Source organism: Capra hircus, chromosome 1 (genome assembly GCF_001704415.2).
Source record: "Capra hircus breed San Clemente chromosome 1, ASM170441v1, whole genome shotgun sequence".
NCBI lineage: Eukaryota > Metazoa > Chordata > Mammalia > Artiodactyla > Bovidae > Capra > Capra hircus.
This window is the reverse complement of record NC_030808.1, coordinates 152,451,056-152,472,778: the sequence shown is the minus strand read 5'-3', so window position 1 is coordinate 152,472,778 and position 21,723 is coordinate 152,451,056. Positions and strand designations below refer to the sequence as shown.

The following is a 21,723-nucleotide window of genomic DNA, read 5'->3' as shown; positions in this document are numbered from 1 at the left end:
CGTGGACTATAGCCTGCCAGACTCCTCTGTCCATGGGATTCTCCAGTCATGAATACTGGAGTGAGTTGCCATGCCTTCCTCCAGGGGATCTTCCTGACCCAGGGAAGATCCGAACCCAGATCTCTTACATTCCCTTATTGGCAGTCAGGTTCTTTACCACTAGCCCCACCTGGGAAGCCCAAGATTCCACATGCTGCTGGGCAACTAAGCCCTCAAGCCACAATTACTGAGCCCTCCTGCTGTAACTAGAGAGAAGCCCACACGCCCAACAAGGAGACTTCATGGTGCAACTAAGACCCGACGCAGCCAAAAATAAATAAGTTTTTTTTTTTTAATAAAATTAAAAATAAAAGGCTTTCCACGCAATCCTGATGCTTGGGGGTAGAAACTGTCACATAGGTACCGACAGAAACAATCCCACATGATAGAGAGATGAAGGGTCTATGCTTCTCTAACAGGGCTAGGGGACACTGTGCCAAGGATTATTCAAAGACACACAAAGAACATTTTGTGTTCAAAGTTGGCATCTTTCCGAACGCCAACTTTCATAGGTATTTTAAAACGCCATTTGTATTTTGGTGGCTACAAGTGTCAAAATTTACTTAAGATCTGTACATTTAAGTGTATGTTTACCTCAATTAAAAAGATCACTTTTATATTAAAATATGGGCAGATTCTGGAATACAATGCAAGATCTGCTTTTATTTTTTAGATGAACTCTAAAACTTTAAAGAAATCTCCCTCTTAGATGGGCTGCATTAGGCTGGGTCCCCATACCCAAAGAGGCAGCCATTCTCATTCCTTTGCTTAGAGTGGGAGTTAGGACTTGAAATGCGAGGGGAAACCTTTCTGGAAGGGCTCAATGAGTTTAGGAATTCTTTCATTTCCAAAGTTTATCATTCATTTCACTACCCAGGACCCACTCTCCTTGCTTCTGGCTTCTTTGCCTGTTTCAAGTCGCTCAGTTGTGCCTGACTCTTTGCAACTCCATGGACTGTAGCCCACCAGGCTCCTCCGTCCACGGGGATTCTCCAGGTAAGAACACTGGAGTGTATCGTGCTGCCCTCCTCCAGGGGATCTTCCCCACCCAGGGATCAAACCCCTCTCTTGTCTCCTGCATGGGCAGGTGGTTCTTTACCACTAGTGCCACCTGGGAAGCTGCTCTGGTTTTTTCCTTCCCACATATTACTAGTTTTCTGCTTTAAAACACTTCAAATCCTCAAAAACTTCCACTCTTCCTCATGATGTGAGTTCTGTTTGCTACTAAGCAGGTAGTCTAATGCTCCTGAGGCCCTGGCATCATGAATCACACACTGTAAAGACATTTTCACTCAAAAATGCATTTTAAAAGGTTCTCTTCCTGTGATAAACCATGATAGAAAAGAGTATGAAAAAGTGTGTACATAGAGGCAGAACTGAATCACTTCGTTGTACAGCAGAAATTAATACTGTAAATCAATAAATACTTCAACATTTTTTTTTTACAGAAAGGTTCTCAGCTGCAGCAGCTGGTTATGATGAGAGGCTAACTCAAGACTCACAACTCTCCCCACCATTTCCTGACTTCACTGTAAAGGCAGGGTGAAAGGTTATTAGCAACGATTACAGAAAATAACCGTCAGAAGTAACTAGGCTCAAGGGGCCCTTCTTATCTCCTGTGGCCAAAGAGCGGAAGGGTGAAGGGCGCACAAGCCTTCCTCTGGGTAAGTTACTTCAGCTGTCACTGGGAGATTCGGTGTCCTCATCTAAAGTAAAGAGTACACATCCGCTTACGGATTTAATTAGTTGGCATTTATCTTCACGGATTGCAAAGTTACGAACGTATCCATCAAATAAGCGTGTACGTCAAAGCCTAGAATACAAGGGGACGCGGGGACATAACCACACAACGCAAAAAAAAAGAGCCTCCTCAAACAACTTCCGGCGCCATTCCACCCCTCGCGTCCCAGCAAAACCCGCGCTCAGCCCCCGGAGCCACGCCCCTTTCTGCCGCGGCTCCGCCCAGGCCCCCCTTCCGCCCAGCTCTGCGCAGGCGCCACCCGCCCCGCCGCGTTACGAAAAGGCTGTGGGGCGGGGCCGCGAGCGCATGCCACGCCCCCTTCTGCCGCGGCCCCGCCCCTGCCCCCCTCCGCTCAGACTCTGCGCAGGCGCCACCCGCCCTTCCCCGTTTCGAAAAGGCTCTAGGTGGTGGGCTGAGGCCCCAGACCGCACTGCCCACCCACCTCTCACGCGCTCGGCGGAGGCCTCCGCCTCCTCCTGACGCTCCCCGGGTTCGTGAGGAGCGGGCTGGGGAGGAGGGCCAGCCCTGACAGGAGAGAGTGTTTACCCGGCGCCTCAGCGCCAGTGGGCTGGCTGCAGCCCCGCCCCTCCCCCTCTTTAAAGGTGCCGATCGCTCCCCTCCTCCCTCAGAGGAGCGGCCTCACGGTTGGTGTCCTCAGCGGCTGGCTTGACAGGGTGATTCCGCGCTAGCCTGCTGTCCGCTGCGGTGGGAGATGTCGGAAAGTAACCTGGCGGCGCGCAGTGACGGGCTCGAGGGGCAGGTGTCCGGGGCGCGAGTCATCGCCCAGGCCCTGAAAACCCAGGTGTGAGGCCTGCCCGCTGCAGAGAGCCCTACGGAAGCCGACGGGGCCACTGCGTTGTCTTGGAAACGGGAAAGCGGCGGGATGGGGAGGTGGGCAGAAGGGAGGTTTGAGGGAGGTTTTCTTTTTACCGCCTCGGAAGGGCGGGCTGGGGTCCCGGCCTCATTCCTCTGCTTTTGGCCACCCCCCAGGACGTGAATTACATGTTCGGCATCGTAGGCATCCCGGTGACCGAAATCGCCCTTGCTGCGCAGGAGGTGGGCATCAGATACATCGGGATGAGGAATGAGCAGGCAGTAAGTATGGACTCAGAGCCCAGCGCGTTCTCGGGAATGAGTAACAGTGATGACAGATAGTTCACTGCAGACTGTAGCTGCTTACAGCTCACTCCTGTAATACCTTACGCTTATCAATTACAACGCTCCTGGGAGGCAAGACCGATTGTTAATCGTCACTGCACATGAGAACAGTGAGGCTCCAGTTAAAAATAAATAAATGTAAAGTAAAATTATTAAAAGAGAGAGCCACCCTCCCATCCACTACACACACAGAGAAGTGAAGAAACTTGCTCAAGGAAACAGCTGGTATGGGCGGAACCAGGATTTGAACCCAGGTGTTTTCGCTCTGGAGTCCTTGCTCTTACAACTACCAAGTATGGAACTCTGCCAAGTCTACAGAGTGTCAGAATCGGAAGGGACAGTTACCTCGTCTGAATCGTGGCCCCCTGGGCTTCATTCCTATAACTAGCTCTTGTTATGTGTCTGTTTCTGGGTATTATTTGCCTCGTCTGACTTCCCTATCAGGCTGTACATATTTCTTCTTCGCACATCTGTATCCACAGTTTATCCGTGGGGCCTGCCTATGATAGTACCTGCAACATGAAAGGGGAAAGGTCACGTCTCAGGTTGTGTAGTAGGTGGCTCTGCGAGGTGACAGGCATCACAAATGATAAAGCCACGATTGAACTCCAGAGATGTCCCAAGACCCAAGCCAGTGCTCATTCAACCTCATCACATTGCCACCCTTCTTAGAGGCTTATTTGGAAGCCCAAGAAAGGAAGTTAGGATGTTTTGTCAACCCCATCTCATTTCTTCCTAAAGGGCGTTTAGCATTTTCCCAGGTTATCTTGTGTTTAGCACCTTCCCCCTCTTTCTGTAATGAGCTGAAGTGCAGTTTAAAAATAAAAACATGCTGCTGCTGCTAAGTCACTTCAGTCGTGTCCAACTCTGTGTGACCCCATAGACGGCAGCCCACTAGGCTCCTCTGTCCCTGGGATTCTCCAGGCAAGAGTACTGGAGTGGGTTGCCATTGCCTTCTCCAAGACTAACCATATGAAAGGCCATAAAGGAAATTTCAATCCATCTCCAAGCAGGGATTGAAAATATATAGTATGTATGACCGGACCATGTGGAAATAAACTGGAATTTAACAACAGGAAGATGGAAAATCCCCAAACATTTGAAAATTCAATGCATTGTAAATATTTGAAAAGATTAATTAAAATCAATAAACTTCACAACAGATTGATTAAGAATAAAAGATAAAAAAAATACAAGTTACCAGTATCAGGGATGAAGAGGGAGATGTCACCATGAACCCTAACTAACCAGTGGGATGAAGAAGAAATCCCAATGGAAAATGGAAAACAAACTGAATGATGATGAGAAAATGAGGTCTCAAACATGTGAACTACAGCTAAGCAGTTCTTAGAGAAAATAGTTTCAAATGAATCTCTTAGTAAAGAAGATAAAAAATCAGTGCTCTGAACATGCATTTTAAGAAGCTAGAAAAAGGATACCAAAGTAAATCCAGACTGAAAGTAGCAAAATGATAAACACGAGAGTGGAAATCAGTGGAGGAGAGAACAAAGGAACAGTAGAGAAAAAGCTGCAGATCCAAAAATTGTGTCTTTGAAAAGAACAATATGGTAAATCTCTAGCAAGACTGATAAAGAATAAAACATAAAAAGCACAAATTATCAGTGTTAGGAATAAAAAAGAGGGCATTCTATTGATCCTGCAGATGTTTAAGCAGTTATAAGATGATATTTATCTTTCACTTTTCACTTTCATGCACTGGAGAAGGAAATGGCAACCCACTCCAGTATTCTTGCCTGGAGAATCCCAGGGACGGCGGAGCCTGGTGGGCTGCCGTCTCTGGGGTCGCACAGAGTCGGACACAACTGAAGCAACTTAGCGGCAGTAGCAGCAAGATGGCATTATGAATAAACTAGATGATATGGACAAATTCCTTGAAAAACTAAATATCAGATTTAGATTCTTAACTGATTATCTGAAATGTACAGATAGAAGATTACTTGTTAAAACGAAAAGTATTCCTTTTTCCCCTTATTGAGAGTAAATTATTACATACATACTTTATACATATATAATACTTATTACTTAATATGATTTAATACTATAAAAGTTCCAAAATGCTCAAGTCCCAGTGTTTTTTCTTTGTAGGCTTGCTATGCTGCCTCTGCAGTTGGATATCTGACAGGCAGGTAAGCTCAAGTCTATGTTTCATTTTAGCTTCTTTATTAAACTTGAGTTGTAATTAACATATAGTATTAAATGAGTTTTAGGTGTCCAACATAGTGATTTGATGTTTTTATACATTATGAAATGGTAACCACAGTAAAACCAGCTCCCATCTGATACCATACAAAGTTGTTACATACAGTGTTATTGACTGTGTTCCCTATGCTGTACATTTCATCCCAATGACTTACTTATTTTATAGCCGGCAGTTTGTACCTCTTAATCCCCTTCACCAATGTTATCCATTTCTCTACCCACCTGCCCTGTAGCAGCCACCAGTTTTTCCTCTGTGTCTATGAGTCTGTTTTGTTTGTTCATTGCTTTGTTTTTGAGAGTCCACATATAAGTAAATTATATGGTCTTTGATGTTCTTTGACTTATTTCACTAAGCATAATATCCTCCGAGTTTATCCATGTTGCCACAAAGATTTCATTCATAAGATTTCATTCTTTTTTATTGATAATATTTCATTGTGTGTGTGTGTGTGTGTGTGTATACACACACACATCTTCTTCATTCATTCATCCATGGATGGACAGTGATGTTGCTTCTGTATAATGACTATTGTAAATAGTGCTGCATGAACCTAGGTACATGTATCTTTTGGAATTAGTGTTTCTGTTTTCTTTTGATAAATACCCAGGATGGAATTGCTGGATTGTTTGATAGTTATATTTTTAGTTTGTTGAGGAGCCTCCATGTTGTTTTTCATAGTGGCTGCACCAATTTAAAGGCTGTCTTAAATGGAGGTTCCCAAGAAGTTACTTTATAAATTGAAACTGGTAAGCTGAATTGTATGGAGATACCATTTTGTCAAGTGCTTTAAGCTTAGAAAGTCATCTAGGGTGAAGCATTCAGTTCAACTTAAAAAATTTGAGCAGAACACTTCATTTCAGCATTACTTTCTGTCAAAGACCAATTTACGTTATATATTTACTTGTTAAGAAATTTTTAAAAACCACTTTTTTTTACATACAAAAGTACACTGAGCAGTCAAAAATTTGCTTCTGTATGCAGTCACTTTGATTCAGCCCAAATATCAGTTCAGCTCAGTCCAGTCGCTCAGCTGTGCCCAACTCTTTGCGACCCCATGAATCGCAGCACGCCAGGCCTCCCTGTCCATCACCAACTCCCGGAGCTCACTCAGACTCACGTCCATCAAGTCAGTGATGCCATCCAGCCATCTCATCCTCTGTCGTTCCCTTCTCCTCCTGCCCCCAATCCCTCCCAGCATCAGAGTCTTTTCCAATGAGTCAACTCTTCACATGAGGTGGCCAAAGTACTGGAGTTTCAGCTTTAGCATCATTCGTTCCAAAGAAATCCCAGGGCTGATCTCCTTCAGAATGGACTGGTTGGATCTCCTTGCAGCCCAAGGGACTCTCAGGAGTCTTCTCCAACACCACAGTTCAAAAGCATCAATTCTTTGGCTCTCAGCCTTCTTCACAGTCCCACTCTCACATCCATACATGACTACTGGAAAAACCATAGCCTTGACTAGACGGACCTATGTTGGCAAAGTAACGTCTCTGCTTTTGAATATGCTATCTAGGTTGGTCATAACTTTTCTTCCAAGGAGTAAGCGTCTTTTAATTTCATGGCTGCAATCACCATCTGCAGTGATTTTGGAGCCCCAAAAGATAAAGTCTGACACTGTTTCCACTGTTTCCCCGTCTATTTCCCATGAAGCGATGGGACCGGATGCCATGATCTTCGTTTTCTGGCTCTAGATCTTCGATTTCTGGCTCTAGATGAGTGATCACACCATCGTGATTATCCAGGTCGTGAAGATCTTTTTTGTACAGTTCTTCTGTGTATTCTTGCCACCTCTTCTTAATATCTTCTGCTTCTGTTAGGTCCATACCATTTCTGTCCTTTATTGAGCCCATCTTTGCATGAAATGTTCCCTTGGTATCTCTAATTTTCTTGAAGAGATCTCTAGTCTTTCCCATTCTGTTGTTTTCCTCTCTTTCTTTGCATTGATAGCTGAAGAAGGCTTTCTTATCTCTCCTTGCTATTCTTTGGAACTCTGCATTCAGATGCTTATATCTTTCCTTGTCTCCTTTCCTTTTCACCTCTCTCTGTTTCACAGCTATTTGTAAGGCCTCCCCAGACAGCCATTTTCCTTCTTTGCATTTCTTTTCCATGGGGATGGTCTTCATCCCTGTCTCCTGTACAATGTCACGAACCTCATTCCATAATTCATCAGGCACTCTATCTATCAGATCTAGGCCCTTAAATCTATTTCTCACTTCTACTGTATAATCATAAGGGATTTGATTTAGGTCATACCTGAATGGTCTAGCGGTTTTCCCTACTTTCTTCAATTTGAGTCTGAATTTGGTAATAAGGAGTTCATGATCTGAGCCACAGTCAGCTCCTGGTCTTATTTTTGTTGACTGTATAGAGCTTCTCCATCTTTGCGTGCAAAGAATATAATCAGTCTGATTTCAGTGCTGACCATCTGGTGATGTCCATGTGTAGAGTCTTCTCTTGTGTTGTTGGAAGAGGGTGTTTGCTATGACCAGTGCATTTTCTTGGCAAACTCTTATTAGTCTTTGCCCTGCTTCATTCTGCATTCCAAGGCCAAATTTGCCTGTTACTCCAGGTGTTTCTTGACTTCCTACTTTTGCATTCCAGTCCCCTATAATGAATAGGACATCTTTTTTGGGTGTTAGTTCTAAAAGGTCTTGTAGGTCTTCATAGAACCATTTAACTTCAGTTTCTTCAGCGTTACTGGTTGGGGCATAAGCTTGGATTACCGTGATATTGAATGGTTTGCCTTGGAGACAAACAGAGGTCATTCTGTCATTTTTGAGATTGCATCCAAGTACTGCATTTTGGACTCTTTTGTTGACCGTGATGGCGACTCCATTTCTTCTGAGGGATTCCTGCCCACAGTAGTAGATATAATGGTCATCTGAGTTAAATTCACCCATTCCAGTCTACTTTAGTTTGCTCATTCCTAGAATATCGACGTTCACTCTTGCCATCTCTTGTTTGACCACTTCCAATTTGCCTTGATTCATGGACCTGACATTCCAGGTTCCTATGCAATACTGCTCTTTACAGCATCAGACCTTGCTTCTATCACCAGTCACATCCACAGCTGGGTATTGTTTTTGCTTTGGCTCCATCCCTTCATTCTTTCTGGAGTTATTTCTCCACTGACCTCCAGTAGCATATTGGGCACCTACTGACCTGGGGAGTTCCTCTTTTGGTATCCTATCATTCTGCCTTTTCATACTGTTCATGGGGTTCTCAAGGCAAGAATACTGAAGTGGCTTGCCATTCCCTTCTCCAGTGGACCACATTCTGTCCAAATATAGTAGGAGCAAAATATGAAAAGTTTAGTGAAATACAGTGTGAGGATGGTAAATACCTTATATCTTGCATGAAGGCTGATGTAATTTTTTTTAAAAAACTAATTCAAAACGTTTGAAGACCTCTGACGTCCCGGAAGATTACATTCCACCCTAAAGCAGCGTGAATCAACTAGTGCACCTGACCTGCTTTTAATGTAGTCAATTCTGTTTTGCTTTCAGGCCAGGAGTCTGCCTTGTTGTTTCTGGCCCCGGTCTCATCCACGGTTTGGGCGGTATGGCAAATGCAAACATGAACTGTTGGTAATTAGATTATTATTACTGAGAACACGTTCTTGAAAATATCAACACATGATTTTATCCAGTGGAGAACTGGTGCTCTGTGGTGGGAAGACGGGGGAGTCATATGCTTGAGGAAATGACTTAGTGAAAAACTAAGAAGAGTGTTAGGAAGAAAATTTTAAAAACATCGATAATTCTTTTACCTAAAGAAAAACACTTAATATTTTGGGATGAATATGTGTATATTCCATATCTATATATGTACGTGAATGTGTATAAGTCTCTCTGAGTGAAGAATTATTTATTAAAGATCCCAGCTCAGTATGCAAGAATGTATTTAATTTTTCACCTTGTCTTGCATAACCAGCAAGACAGTTGAAATCATATTTATTGAGTTGGTTTTATAAACAGATTAGTTGCTCTTGCCCTTAATCCTGGTTCTTAATCTCTGATTCTTTACCAGTACAATCATGTTAAAGGGGGCTGTGTCTTTTTCCTTTTTAATAGTTTAATTTATATTGATTTGCTTTTGGCCGTGTTGGGTCTTTGTTTCTGAGTGGGCTTCTCTCTAGTGGTGGCGAGCAGGGGCTACTCTAGTTGCGGTGGGTGGGCTTCTCATTGCACTGGCTTCCCTTGTTGGGGAGTACAGGCTCTAGGGCACGTGGATTCAGTAGGTGCAGCACATCTGCTCAGTAGTTGGGGCTCCCGGGCTGTAGCGCACAGGCTCGGTGGTTGTGACACACAGGCTTAGCTGCTCCGCGGCATGCAAGATCTCCCTAGATCAGGGGTCACACCTGCGTCTCCTGCATTGGCAGGAGGATTCTTTACCACTGAGCCGCCAGGGAAGCCCAAGGGGACTATATTCTGTTCAATTCATACAATGTTTAAATTTCCCATGGGAAGGGCATTATTTTCTTTCTTGCCATGTGTTTCTTTCAGGTCCTTCTTTGCTTTCTTCCTACACTTTCTTATCAACTTCAATGTCTCATAATTTTTAAGTAACTTTAGCTTTGCTACCTTTTATTTCTCCCCAAGAATTTTATTGATGAGGAATTTTTCTCATCATTCTGCCATTTCCAAATAGACTTAGTTAGGAAAGTATGGGAAAAAAATGTTTCCTTCTCTTTATCTCAAGAATAATAGGAGCAGCATAACAATTCATTTTACATCATTGCCCCCCAGAGGTTTTAGCATCAGTATCCAGAAGAGGCAGAGGAGAGAGGGGTATGGAGAAAAAATATTTACTATAAATTTCAGATTTTTCTGAAATTGAGGAAGTGTTTTCTCAGACCAAGATGTTTCCTAAATCTTTTTAAATTGATAGTTTTTTAAGAGAAAATGTAATTCTTTCTTTTTTTTTTAACATTCACTGAGTGTTTTCTATTCTCTGGGCACTTGTTGTAATTCTCTTTTAAAAAATTAATATTTCAGGCCCTTGATTGTGATTGGTGGTTCCTCTGAAAGAAGTCAGGAAACAATGGGAGCCTTCCAGGAGTTTCCTCAGGTACCCGTCTCTAAGATCTTCCCTCTGTCAGTCAGTTCAGTTCAGTCGCTCAGTGGTGTCTGACTCTTTGTAACCCCATGAATTGCAACATGCCAGGCCACCCTGTCCATCACGAACTCCCGGATTGTCCATCACCAACTCCTAGAGTTCACTCAGACTCACATCCATCAAGTCAGTGATGCCATCCAGCCATCTCATCCTCTGTCGTCCTTTTCTCCTCCTGCCCCCAGTCCCTCCCAGCATCAGAGTCTTTTCCAGTGAGTCAACTCTTCGCATGAGGTGGCCAAAGTACTGGAGTTTCTGCTTCAGCATCATTCCTTTCAAAGAACACCCAGGGCTGATCTCCTTCAGAATGGACTGGTTGGTTCTCCTCGCAGTCCAGGGGACTCTCAAGAGTCTTCTCCAACACCACAGTTCAAAAGCATCAATTCTTTGGCACTCAGCCTTCTTCACAGTCCAACTCTCACATCCATACATGACCACAGGAAAAACCGTAGGCGTGACTAGACGGACCTTAGTCAGCAAAGTAATGTCTCTGCTTTTGAATATGCTATCTAGGTTGGTCATAACTTTTCTTCCAAGGAATAAGTGTCTTTTAATTTCATGGCTGCAGTCACCATCTGCAGTGATTTCGGAGCCCAAAAAAATAAAGTCTGACACTGTTTCCACTGTTTCCCTGTCTATTTCCCATGAAGTGATGGGACCAGATGCCATGATCTTTGTTTTCTGAATGTTGAGCTTTAAGCCAGCTTTTTCACTTAGTATAATTATACTCCATTAAGATTTATGGAGAAGAAATTAAAACTCCTATCTGTAAAATAAAAACATAAAATAGAAATACCTGAGATAACTTAAAGGTGATTTTCCTCAACTACAGGAAACTCTCCATGTGAGTGTCAAGAAAGCTTAGGCTCTACTTAGCAATCTTCCAAGAAAGATAACCTTTTTGACAGAAATTTAAACTCTGAAAATAAGTTCTTTAAAGAATCAAGAAAATGCAGAAATAAAAATGATTTGGGACTGTCAGACTTTGAGGAAGAGAAAAGTTGAAAGGAAAAATCCTGCTCACACCTGCGGGACTAAAACTACCAACTGTTCTATAGATTTTATACCAAAAAGTACTAAGAGAGACAGTTTCTATACGGTGCTTCAAAGTACACTAAACAGTGAAAAATTAGCAACACTGAGTCTATGACAAACAGCATAGCACAAAACATACAAATGGAAACTGGCAGAAATGTAAAAATAGATTATTATTATAATGAGATATAACAGATAAAGTTGTGTATCCCTGGATGTAGAATTTCTGGGTCCAAGAATATTCTTACTTACATTTTTAGGAGATATTGTCAACTTCTCTCCCCATTTACTTTCTCACCACAGTTTGACTGTTATTACCTAACTTTTTCATTTTTGCCAATCTGAGAAATGAAAATGGTGTCTTGTTTTGATTTTCTTCCTGAATTATACCAAGGCAGATGTTTGGTTGTACTTTGCAGAGGCTTTTAAGAAACAATCCAGATAATGCATTTTTCTCCATCTTGCCTCTAAACATAATAGAATGTAGTGTCTTAACACGGAGAAGGCAATGGCACCCCACTCCAGTACTCTTGCCTGGAAAATCCCACAGACTGAGGAGCCTGGTAGGCTGCAGTCCATGGGGTCGCGAAGAGTCGGACCCGACTGAGTGACTTCCCTTTCACTTTCATGCACTGGAGAAGGAAATGGCAACCCACTCCAGTGTTCTTGCCTGGAGAATCCCAGGGACAGGGGAGCCTGGTAGGCTACCATCTATGGGGTCGCATGGAGTTGGACACGACTGAAGTGACTTAGCAGCAGCAGCAGTGACTTAACATTTCGTCTTCTTTCAGAAGAGTAATATGATACATGCACTTATTTTAAGTGACTTTTTTTTCACATATAGGTTGAAGCTTGTAGACTATATAGCAAGTTCTCTGCCCGGCCAAGTAGCATAGAAGCTATTCCCTCTATTATCGAAAAGGTAAAGTATTTAATTACAAGCTCTCCAGGTCCACTGGTTTTTCTCAGTTGCTTACACGTGTGTTACTTTTATTCTCAATAGAGTAAAAATTTTGACTATATCAGGCAGTTAACAATGATATTGATAAATAGCTACATACATTTTAATATTCACTGTCCTTAATTTAATTAAAGAACCAGATAAAAGAAATTTTTTGGAAGAATTTTTTCCTATACTTTAGTTTTTAATTTTTTAAAATTATGGACAAGTAAAAAGAAAGATAAAATGAAACCCTGAGTGCCCTTTCTCTTATACTTCTGTAAGATTATTTTTGAAAATTAGTACTAATGCATGTAAGACCATTTCTTAGTTGATTAAGCAGTGTATTAATAAATTGTGTGATTTTACATTTAAGCTGTTTCAAAAGCCATGTGTTAACAGAAACCATTTGACACAGGTTACAGCATCATAGTTTCTGAAATCTTTGGCAAACCATTAAGATTAGAAAGCAGGTGAAAGTACATGTTACAAAAACTTGGCAGGCAGAACCTGGTGGATAATTTCTAGGACTGAAGCGTAGTGAAAAAATGAATTTTAAAGCCCTAAGTGAGTACTTTCTTATCTCTCCCCTTTGAAACAAAAATATGGAATCAATACAGTGCATTTCAATTTTAATTAAAATTGCTTATTTCTAAGGATGTTGCATCAGCTAAGGATGTCGAGAAAAAATAGTATTCATTTCACAATTTTAAATTATCTTTGAGTAAGATGTGATAATGAGGATTGAGATTTTTAAAATGTTTTCTTTCATTTGTGATGAACTTAGGCAGTGAGAAGCAGTATTTATGGTCGTCCAGGTGCTTGCTATGTCGACATACCTGCAGATTTCGTGAACCTCCAGGTGAATGTGAATTCTATAAAGTGAGTAATAGTTAATTGGAGTTCTTTCTCAATTATGTTACCATAAGCTTACCTTTTTCGGAGAAGGCACTGGCACCCCACTCCAGTACTCTTGCCTGGAAAATCCCATGGACAGAGGAGCCTGGTAGGCTGCAGTCCGTGGGGTCGCTAAGAGTCGGACACGACTGAGTGACTTCCCTTTCACTTTCCAGTTTCATTCATTGGAGAAGGAAATGGCAACCCACTCCAGTACTCTTGCCTGGAGAATCCCAGGGACGGAGGAGCCTGATGGGCTGCCGTCTATGGGGTCTCAGAGTCGGACATGACTGAAGCGACTTAGCAGCAGCAGCAGCAGCAAGCTTACCTTTTTAAAAGAATTTACCTAGCAGCTTATAAATTACAATTTTCACTTGTCTTAACTTTTGCAGATTTGGTGATTAAAATGAATCCTGGCCAAAGGGCTTAATTCTCTTAATTAAAATTGTATTATTTAAGAATTACCTTGGAGTTTAAATACTAAGTCAGTTATTTGGAGCTTCCCAAACTCCTCATTTGAAATTATTCTTCCAGTAGCCATAAAAATTTAATCCTCATGTAGTATGGTTATTTAGAGTCTTATGGTTGGTGTAAATCAAGGGTTGAAGTGACTGTTGAAAAATTACTATAACTCAGCATAAAAAATTTTAATCTGTCTCTGTGATTTAAAAATAGTTCAGCACCAGATGTTACTATGATTTGCCAAGTCCCCTTATTCCATAAATAAACACTCAGTGAACAATAAGTACAACAAACTGGTAAATAAGTCACCCCTGGTAAGGTTGGCTACTTGGGTTAATGCATCACCCTGAGTACCATTTAGCATATTTCTGCTGTCAAGGACTGGGTGGTCCTCTAGTGACTGCTGAGAGACAGCGGGCATTTCTGTTCACTCAGGATACCAAGTCTGGCTTCCATTTGGGAGAGTCAGACATAAAGGGTGTTGATTTCTTGTAATTCCTGAACATGAAGATCAAAATAAGATTATTGGGTTTGCAATTTTTGTGAAGACTTGAATGTCCTTTTTGGGTATTATATGCCCAAGTTTTGTACAGTGTGATGTTTATTGATTAGGGTAAATGAAATAAAACACTGAGGATTTGGTGTCTAGAAATAACTATGACCATTTTAATATTTATTTTACTAATGCATATTGTGGTACTAAAATGTGGACTTAGTGAGTGGTTGCCTTACCTATAGTGAGGTAGGTAAAGCATGGACTTTGGAAACAGAACAACTCACTTCAGCCTAGTTGCCATATGCCATCCAGGGACCCTGGGCAACTTACTTACTTTCTGAGAAGTTGTTTTTTTCCCCCCACAGTAGTGAAATGGATGTAATGATAATACCTAATCTTATTATTTTGAAAATTAGTTGAAAATACATGGCACATAGTATTAAATATTAAATTAGTATGTTTTTGTTAATTATTTCAACCGCAATAACTACCACTTCATTGTGAAGTCATTAGCTCTGTTTTCCTGTTAATGAATTGCTTATTTGGCTATTAGATGATCTTAGGGAATAAATTTTGATTTATCAGAATTTATAGATATAATGGTTATATAGGAAAAAGTGTTTATCTTCTAGTTTTTAAATCTTGCTGCTATAATCTACTTTAAAATGGCTTAGGAAGAAATGTATATGGGTGTTTATGTGTATACATGTGAAACAAATGTAAAATATTAGTAGTGGCCTCTACAGGGTGGGTATGTGCAGTTTATTATACTATTTTTTTCTACCTTTTTTTGTATTTTATATTTTCACAATAAAAAAAAGTTTAAAAATTGGCATCCTTTAATTAACAGAGCTCTTTATTTCCAGGTATGTGGAGTGCTGTATGCCACCTCCTATTAGTATGGCAGAAACCTCTGCTGTACGCATGGCAGCATCTGTGATTAGGAATGCCAAGCAGCCCCTAGTCATCATTGGGAAAGGTAGCATCGAATGGAACTCTAAATCTTGCTAGGCTTTCAAAAGAATGCCGATTCTGTTTAGAACTTGTCTTCATTGTTTGCTTCCCTGACGTCTCAGACAGTAAGGAATCCGCCTGCAATGCAGATTTGATCCCTGGGTTGGGAAGGTTCCCTGGAGAAGGAAATGGCAACCCACTCCAGTATTCTTGCCTGACAAGAATCCCATGACAGAGGAGCCTGGTGGGTTACAGTCCATGGGGTCACAAGAGTCAGACACGACTCAGCGACAACAGCTGGTAGACAGACCTGATCATCAGTAAGTGTGGTGTGTGTAGAGAACTGAAGTGGGTTCTCGGGAGATAGCAACAAGGTTCTTGTGTGGTGATGTGGAAAAACAATTCAGAAGAGATGATGCTGTAGCTGCCCAGTGGAAAAAGACATGGGTCACTGGTCACGGAGTGAACACAGAGAACCCAGGCACTCCAGGAAGAGGGAACCGAATGGACCAAGATATTGAGGCAAGAAGGAGAATGCAAGGAAGTGTTCTGGATTTTAAAAAAAGGAAATATTTTTCATCCTGCATGGGTGAGAAAAGATTGTAAGGTATTTTTATAGAGGTGAGCATTACATTGAATCTGAATATACTACACTATTTGCTTGGATTCAGCAGAGAATTATAAACACTGGATGTAGAGTAATATTTACTAACTCTGAGAAAGAGCATAAAGTTGAATAGCTAAAATGACAGCCTTGGTAACATGAGAAACGAGATCATTTCTGTATCCAAACAGTGAGTTGTTTCCAGTGCCACTCAGGGTGTAAGAGATGGTTATTACTACAGGTGCATAATTGTAAATAAACAAATGATGTGGCTGCCTCGGGTTTAGTCCTGTCGCAGTCACTGGGTTATGGAGCCTACGAAGTGATCTACAGAGCTTTAGAAACTTAGGCTCCTTGTTAGAACTTCCATACATAGACTAGACAATGTGCAGTCCTGGTTGGCTGGTGGTGGGGAGCAAAGTCTTTGCTTTCCCACCTGCACCTCCCAGTCTGGGTGTGTTCAGGTAATTGTTAGTAGCAGTAATTCAGTAGGAACATAGCACAGAACCGACAATTAAGAACAACAAGAGTGGAAGATGCAACTTTTATTTGTGGGTAGACATACTTCAGAATAATTGATACTATTACTTGGCCGGGGGGAGGGAGGAATTAGAACTATTGCCTTCTTAAATATCTTAAAATACCAAAGATAAAAAATCGTAAGTCAAAAAAAAAAAAAATCGTAAGTCACCATTTGTTTTGAGTTTAAGCCCTGAGCAGGAGAATCTTTGAGAAGTTCTAAAAGCAATCTCACATGAACTCTTGTAAGTGTCTGGAGCTTAACTGCCTTGTCCAATACATTTGGATTTGTTGTAGGTGCTGCTTATGCGCGTGCAGAGGAGAGCATCAGGAAGTTGGTGGAGCAGTGTAAATTGCCGTTTCTGCCCACCCCCATGGGAAAAGGTGTTATCCGTGACAACCATCCAAACTGTGTAGCTGCTGCCAGATCCAGGTATGGGACAACTCCAGATTTTAAATACAATAGCTTGGTGCTGGGGTCCAGCCCCTGCAGGATCCAGGGGAACCCAAAGGAGAAACAGCGTCAGCGAAGAAAATGATTTAGAGAGAGATAAGGAAAGAATGTTGTAGATAAGAAAATAGAGGAAAGAAAAAGGCTGATATTCCTTGGTTTACACAGAAAGCTAATAAAGTCTTAGAAGCCCAGGCAGGAAAGTGAATGCAGAGAGCCTCTGTGTTCCAAGGGATCAGCCTGAAAAAGAGAGGGAGGGAGAGGGAGAAAGAAAAAAAGAAAAACAGGGTGACCAAGCTTCTTCGGTGAGCGAGGCCCATTAGTTTATTTTCAAAAGGGACTTTTATACCTTAACTTGTGCATAGAGGAAAATGAAAGATGCAAAGTCATACAGAGTCAACCCAAACATTACATCTGTTTTGTCTATATCGAAACCAGGATTTTTTTCTGCATACCTTTCCCATAAACAATGTTGTGTACATTATCTTTTGGCCTTGGAGGCCTGTGAACATTTTATGACCCTCTTTTGATAAAGGCTGCTCAACCAGAAAACTTATTTTCCCTTGAAATGTTTTTTCTTTATATTTCTAATCTATGTCAGCCTCAGAAAATGCTAAACAGAGTTCCATTTCTCACAGAGCAAAGGTGCAGTGAGTTACAACAAAGAAAGAACCAGTTAGCTCAAAGGTCCGATGTGGTTAATTTCAAGGCTACACTTGTTTTTCTTACATTCCAACTATGTTAACTAATGCACTTCCAGGTGCACAGTAGATAAGAGATATGGGAACTTAGCAACAAGCATTGCTGCAATAATGAAATCCTACACCAGCACTACTCTAATAACTTTTAACTCTTTGAAAGGCTCTATGTTTCAGGCTTCCCGTGCCTCTCACAGCTGGGAGGCCGTGAACAATCATATGCGTAGCTGCAGGAGTCTGGAAAAACCTGCCGAGCAAGCTAGAATGCTAACAGGGGGTTTGAATTGAAATATTCCTCTCCTGTCCAGGAGACTTAGTAGCTAGAGCCCTAAGTTGATTTTCTCCAGAGAAAGGTGGTCGGGGATAGCCCTCTGTTAATGTCAGAGGAGTTGGTGAAAGTCATGAAATAATAAAACAGACAGATTCTGGTTTTAGGGTAGATGCTTGAGAAGGCCTTTGCCCATCAGGCCTCTTCCTCATGACCTTTGCCATGGGCGGGATTCCCCACGCTGGCTGCTGGCAGCTTGGCACATTTCAGGTTCATTTAAATTAGTTTGTGACTTGAATGAATCTAGTAGAAGTTCTGAAAGAATCATGTATTTTTAAGCGTACCCATTTCTTTTTACTTTTCAGCACTTTTAACGCTGTTCTCTATCTTCTGACCCTCATGATTTCAGATGAGAAATCTGTAGTCATTTGAATCTCTGATCCCCTATATGTAACATTATCTTGTTTTTCTGTGGCTGCATTCAGAATCTTTTTTTTTATCTTTGGTTCTCAGCAGTTTGATTATGATGTGTTTGGACACTTTTTTTTTTAAATTCATCCTGTTTGAGATTTTCTAATCTTCTAAAATCTATACATTGATGTCTTCACCAAATTTGAAAAGTTTTGACCATTATTTCTTCAAATATGTTTTTCTGCACCAGTCTTTTTTTCTGGAGTAACACAAATATCGTTGATATTGTCCCAGAGGTCCCTGAATAAGTGCTTCATTCTTTTTAATCCTTTTATCTTTTTTATATTTCCTCTTTCTCTGCTGAGAACTTTAAAAAGTTATTTATTTATTTATTCATTCACTGATTTGTTTTTGGCTGTTCTGGGTCTTTGTTGCTGCACACAGGCTTTTCTCTAGTTGCAAACCAGCCGGGGCTATGTGGAGCCCAGGCAGTGTGGCTTGCAGGCTCCAGGAGGTGAGGTGTTTGGGCTGAGCAGCTGTGGGCATGGCTTAGTTCCATGGCCTGTGGGATCTTCCCAGACCAGGGATTGAACCCGTGTCTCCTGCATTGGCACGTGGGTTCTTAACCACGGGACCTCCAGGAAAGTCCTCTTTGCAGAGAACTTTTATCTTCCCACTTATTTGAAAAGTATTTTTGTTTACCTTATAAAATATAGTCATAGTAGCTGATTCAAAATACGTTTACTAATGGGTCATCAGTACAACTGGTATCTATTCCTTATATTTTCTTCTGAAATTGGTTATCTTTTGTGTGTGCGTGTTGAGTAATTTTTGATTGTATCCTAGAATTTTGAATACTATGTTGTGAGATTCTAGATCATATAGAAATCCTCTGTAGAAGGCTGATTTTGTTTGTTTAACAGGCAGTTCGCTCGGTTGGGTTCAGACTGCAGGTCCTGTCTCACTCACTGTGGGCATAGTCCCAGGGTCGGGTAATCTCCAGGCCTCTGCTGTTCTCCTTTGAGGCTGCCCATTCGTGCCCAGCCCACGGGTGAGCTGCAGCCCCCATTCTGGATGTGAACGTGCTGGTTCCTATCCAGAACAAGGGATTTCCTTTCTCTCTTAGGACACAGCCCAAACCCTACTCCCATTTCCCAGAATCCCTGTTCCTTCCCCTTGCTGATACCTTATAGTACCATACAACAGGTGCTGCCTTTGAGACAATGTAGCAGAAAAAAAAAAAAGATGTAAAAAAAAGGGACATGCCCCCATACTTTCCACACCACAGGGGCCTCTTTTCCCAGTTCCTCTTGCCTAAAAAACGAAGTTTCTCTTGGGAATTTAGCTGCTTAGGACTGTGGTCCAGTGGTTAATAAGACTGGGTACTTCCAAGCAGGAGGCATGGGTTCGATTCCTGATGAGGGAAGGTTGCACATGCTGTGCAGTGTGGCTGAAGAAAAAAAGCAAAAAGACTGACCGCAGTGCTACTGTGCTGCCCGCAGAGCACAGCTGGGAGAGAGACACAGAGAAAAAGGAAATTACAGAGCTTTTCCTCCATGCTTTCAGGCATTGCGGGTCCCTTTTCCTGATTTTCTGGCCAAAACGCACTTTCTGATAAACCACTTTTTTTCTTTTAATTTCTTTATTTTGAAATATTATAAATATGCAAATGAAAGAGTAATTTAGTGAATATGACGTAACCACCACTCCACTTCATCTAATATTAAGTATGTTGTTGCTCAAGGTTATTCTGAGAAACAAAATATGACAGATTTGTTTGTAGTCCCTGCCTGTCTTACCTGATCCCATACATTTCTTCCTCCCTCTCCATAGTCCACCATTGTGCTACACTTGGTAATTTTCATGTTGTCATGCACACACTCAGGTAGCTTTGAGGATTTTTAAAATGTAATGTTTGCTGTTCAGCCTTTAATTTTACTCATTTAATGCTATTTTAATAGGCTCACAATTGTCCTTTTTTTCATAATAGTATACATTGTGTGGGCTTCCCTGGTCACTCAGACGGTAAAGAATCTGCCTGTAATGCAGGAGACCCGAGTTTGATCCCTGGGTTGGGAAGATCCCCTAGAGAAGGGAATGGCAATCCATTTCAGTATTCTTGACTGGAAAATTCCATGCACAGAGAGCCTGGTGGGCTACAGTCCATGAAGTCACAAAGAGTACAACATGACTGAGTGACTAACACTCAGTCAAATTAATTATTACACTGTTTTCTTAAAATATGCTTTAACTTGGGTTGAACTGAAGTTTATCTTCATTCTTGTTGAATTTTAAGAAGGTAATATTGATGATATTAATAATGTAAAAGAGATTGTAAGAGGCTATAAATAATTGTATCAACAATTTTAAGGGTTTTGGAGTATCTATAAGCAAATCTATCTCTCCATTTCCAGTTTTTATGTGTTTGTTAAATTGGACCACAGGACTAAAACAGTATATATAAGGATAGCTTTTTTGACCGTATACTTAAAATGATAGCTGACTTTCTGTGAAAAATAGCATAAACCACTGCAGAAGACAAAAGCAAAAGATTCTCTTTGGGCGAAAGATAAGAAAAAAGGGAAACAAACAGTCAAGAAGTAGAAAGAACAAAACCTATGGCAATCATGACAATAAAAATTATCCTGCAAAAAAACGGAGACTTTCAATTGGATCAATGATAATGATGGTTATATGTATCACTAGAGCCACATCTAAAAATGATACAATGTAAAAACAAGCAAAGATGTATGAGGTAAACAGAAGGGAAGCAAGAGTTGATAGCTATGTTACTATCAGAGTGGATATCAAAGTAAAAATAAAAAACAAGTTATATTGACAAAAATATTAAGATATTAATATGTAAAACTATTACAAATACACTTGGTGTAATATTTTTTGAAAGCAGTTTGGGAAAGTGAATCAATCATCATAAAAATACCTGCTTCTAGGAATCAATGTGAAGTGGTCAAATAAAGATATGCAACCCAGACTATTAATAACAAAGAAAATATTCAGCAGTTGAGAAGAGATGAAATAAATTTGTGTCCAACAAAATGTGTAGCTTTTAAAATTTGTACTTAAGAATAACAATAAGAAGGGAAAGCATACGCTAAGCAAAAGTGCATGAGACAGTATTTAGTATATAAGCTCAACTATATAAAAATATACATGCATAGGAAAAAAAGTGAAAGTGAAAGTTGCTCAGTTGAGTCCTACTTTTTGTGACCCCAAGGACTGTACACTCCACGGGATTCTCCAGGCCAGAACACTGGAGTGGGGAGCCTTTCCCTTCTCCAGGGGATCTTCCCAACCCAGGGGTGGAACCCAGGTCTCCCGCATTGCAGGCAGATTAATGAAAATATGCCAGGATATTAATAATAGTTTATAAGTTGATAGTAATATTGGGTAATTTTGGCTTTTTCCTTATACTTTCCTGTTTTTTCTTGATTATCTACAGTAGACTTGTAAAATTTTTCTAATGATGAAAAAGTAATAAGTGCTATATAGTATGGTAGTATTTTCTGCTTATGTCAACTTTTATATTACCATTTAAATAGGATGACTTCATAAATTATTTCAGTTTGAAAGATCAAATTTACCATTTAAACCCATTCTGAGGAGCAGGGCAAACTCCAAATTATTTAGACTTTTCCAGATACTTTAGAAATTAATTTTAGAATAATTCAAATAAGAATGTAAATATACTTTTTG

General features: G+C 40.9%; 2 protein-coding genes across 3 annotated transcripts in view; one reads left to right on the top strand and one right to left on the bottom strand.

The window, feature by feature from the left end:
• Nucleotides 1–2,583, bottom strand: part of BTD (biotinidase) — a 59,814-nt gene extending 57,231 nt beyond the window's left edge. Inside the window, exon 1 of one of the 2 annotated variants that reach the window (XM_018053024.1) lies at nucleotides 2,223–2,583. The gene's annotated coding sequence lies outside the window, so the exon portion shown is untranslated. The remainder of the gene's footprint in view (nucleotides 1–2,222) is intronic. The other variant, XM_018053030.1, reaches the window with a different exon arrangement.
• HACL1 (2-hydroxyacyl-CoA lyase 1) overlaps nucleotides 2,143–21,723 on the top strand; it is a 43,614-nt gene continuing 24,033 nt past the window's right edge. Inside the window, exons 1-9 of the mRNA XM_018053009.1 lie at nucleotides 2,143–2,582; nucleotides 2,771–2,875; nucleotides 5,045–5,085; nucleotides 8,666–8,746; nucleotides 10,157–10,229; nucleotides 12,154–12,231; nucleotides 13,037–13,131; nucleotides 14,971–15,083; nucleotides 16,479–16,614. Coding sequence (XP_017908498.1) covers nucleotides 2,493–2,582; nucleotides 2,771–2,875; nucleotides 5,045–5,085; nucleotides 8,666–8,746; nucleotides 10,157–10,229; nucleotides 12,154–12,231; nucleotides 13,037–13,131; nucleotides 14,971–15,083; nucleotides 16,479–16,614 — 812 coding nt within the window. The 5' untranslated portion in view covers nucleotides 2,143–2,492. The remainder of the gene's footprint in view (nucleotides 2,583–2,770; nucleotides 2,876–5,044; nucleotides 5,086–8,665; nucleotides 8,747–10,156; nucleotides 10,230–12,153; nucleotides 12,232–13,036; nucleotides 13,132–14,970; nucleotides 15,084–16,478; nucleotides 16,615–21,723) is intronic.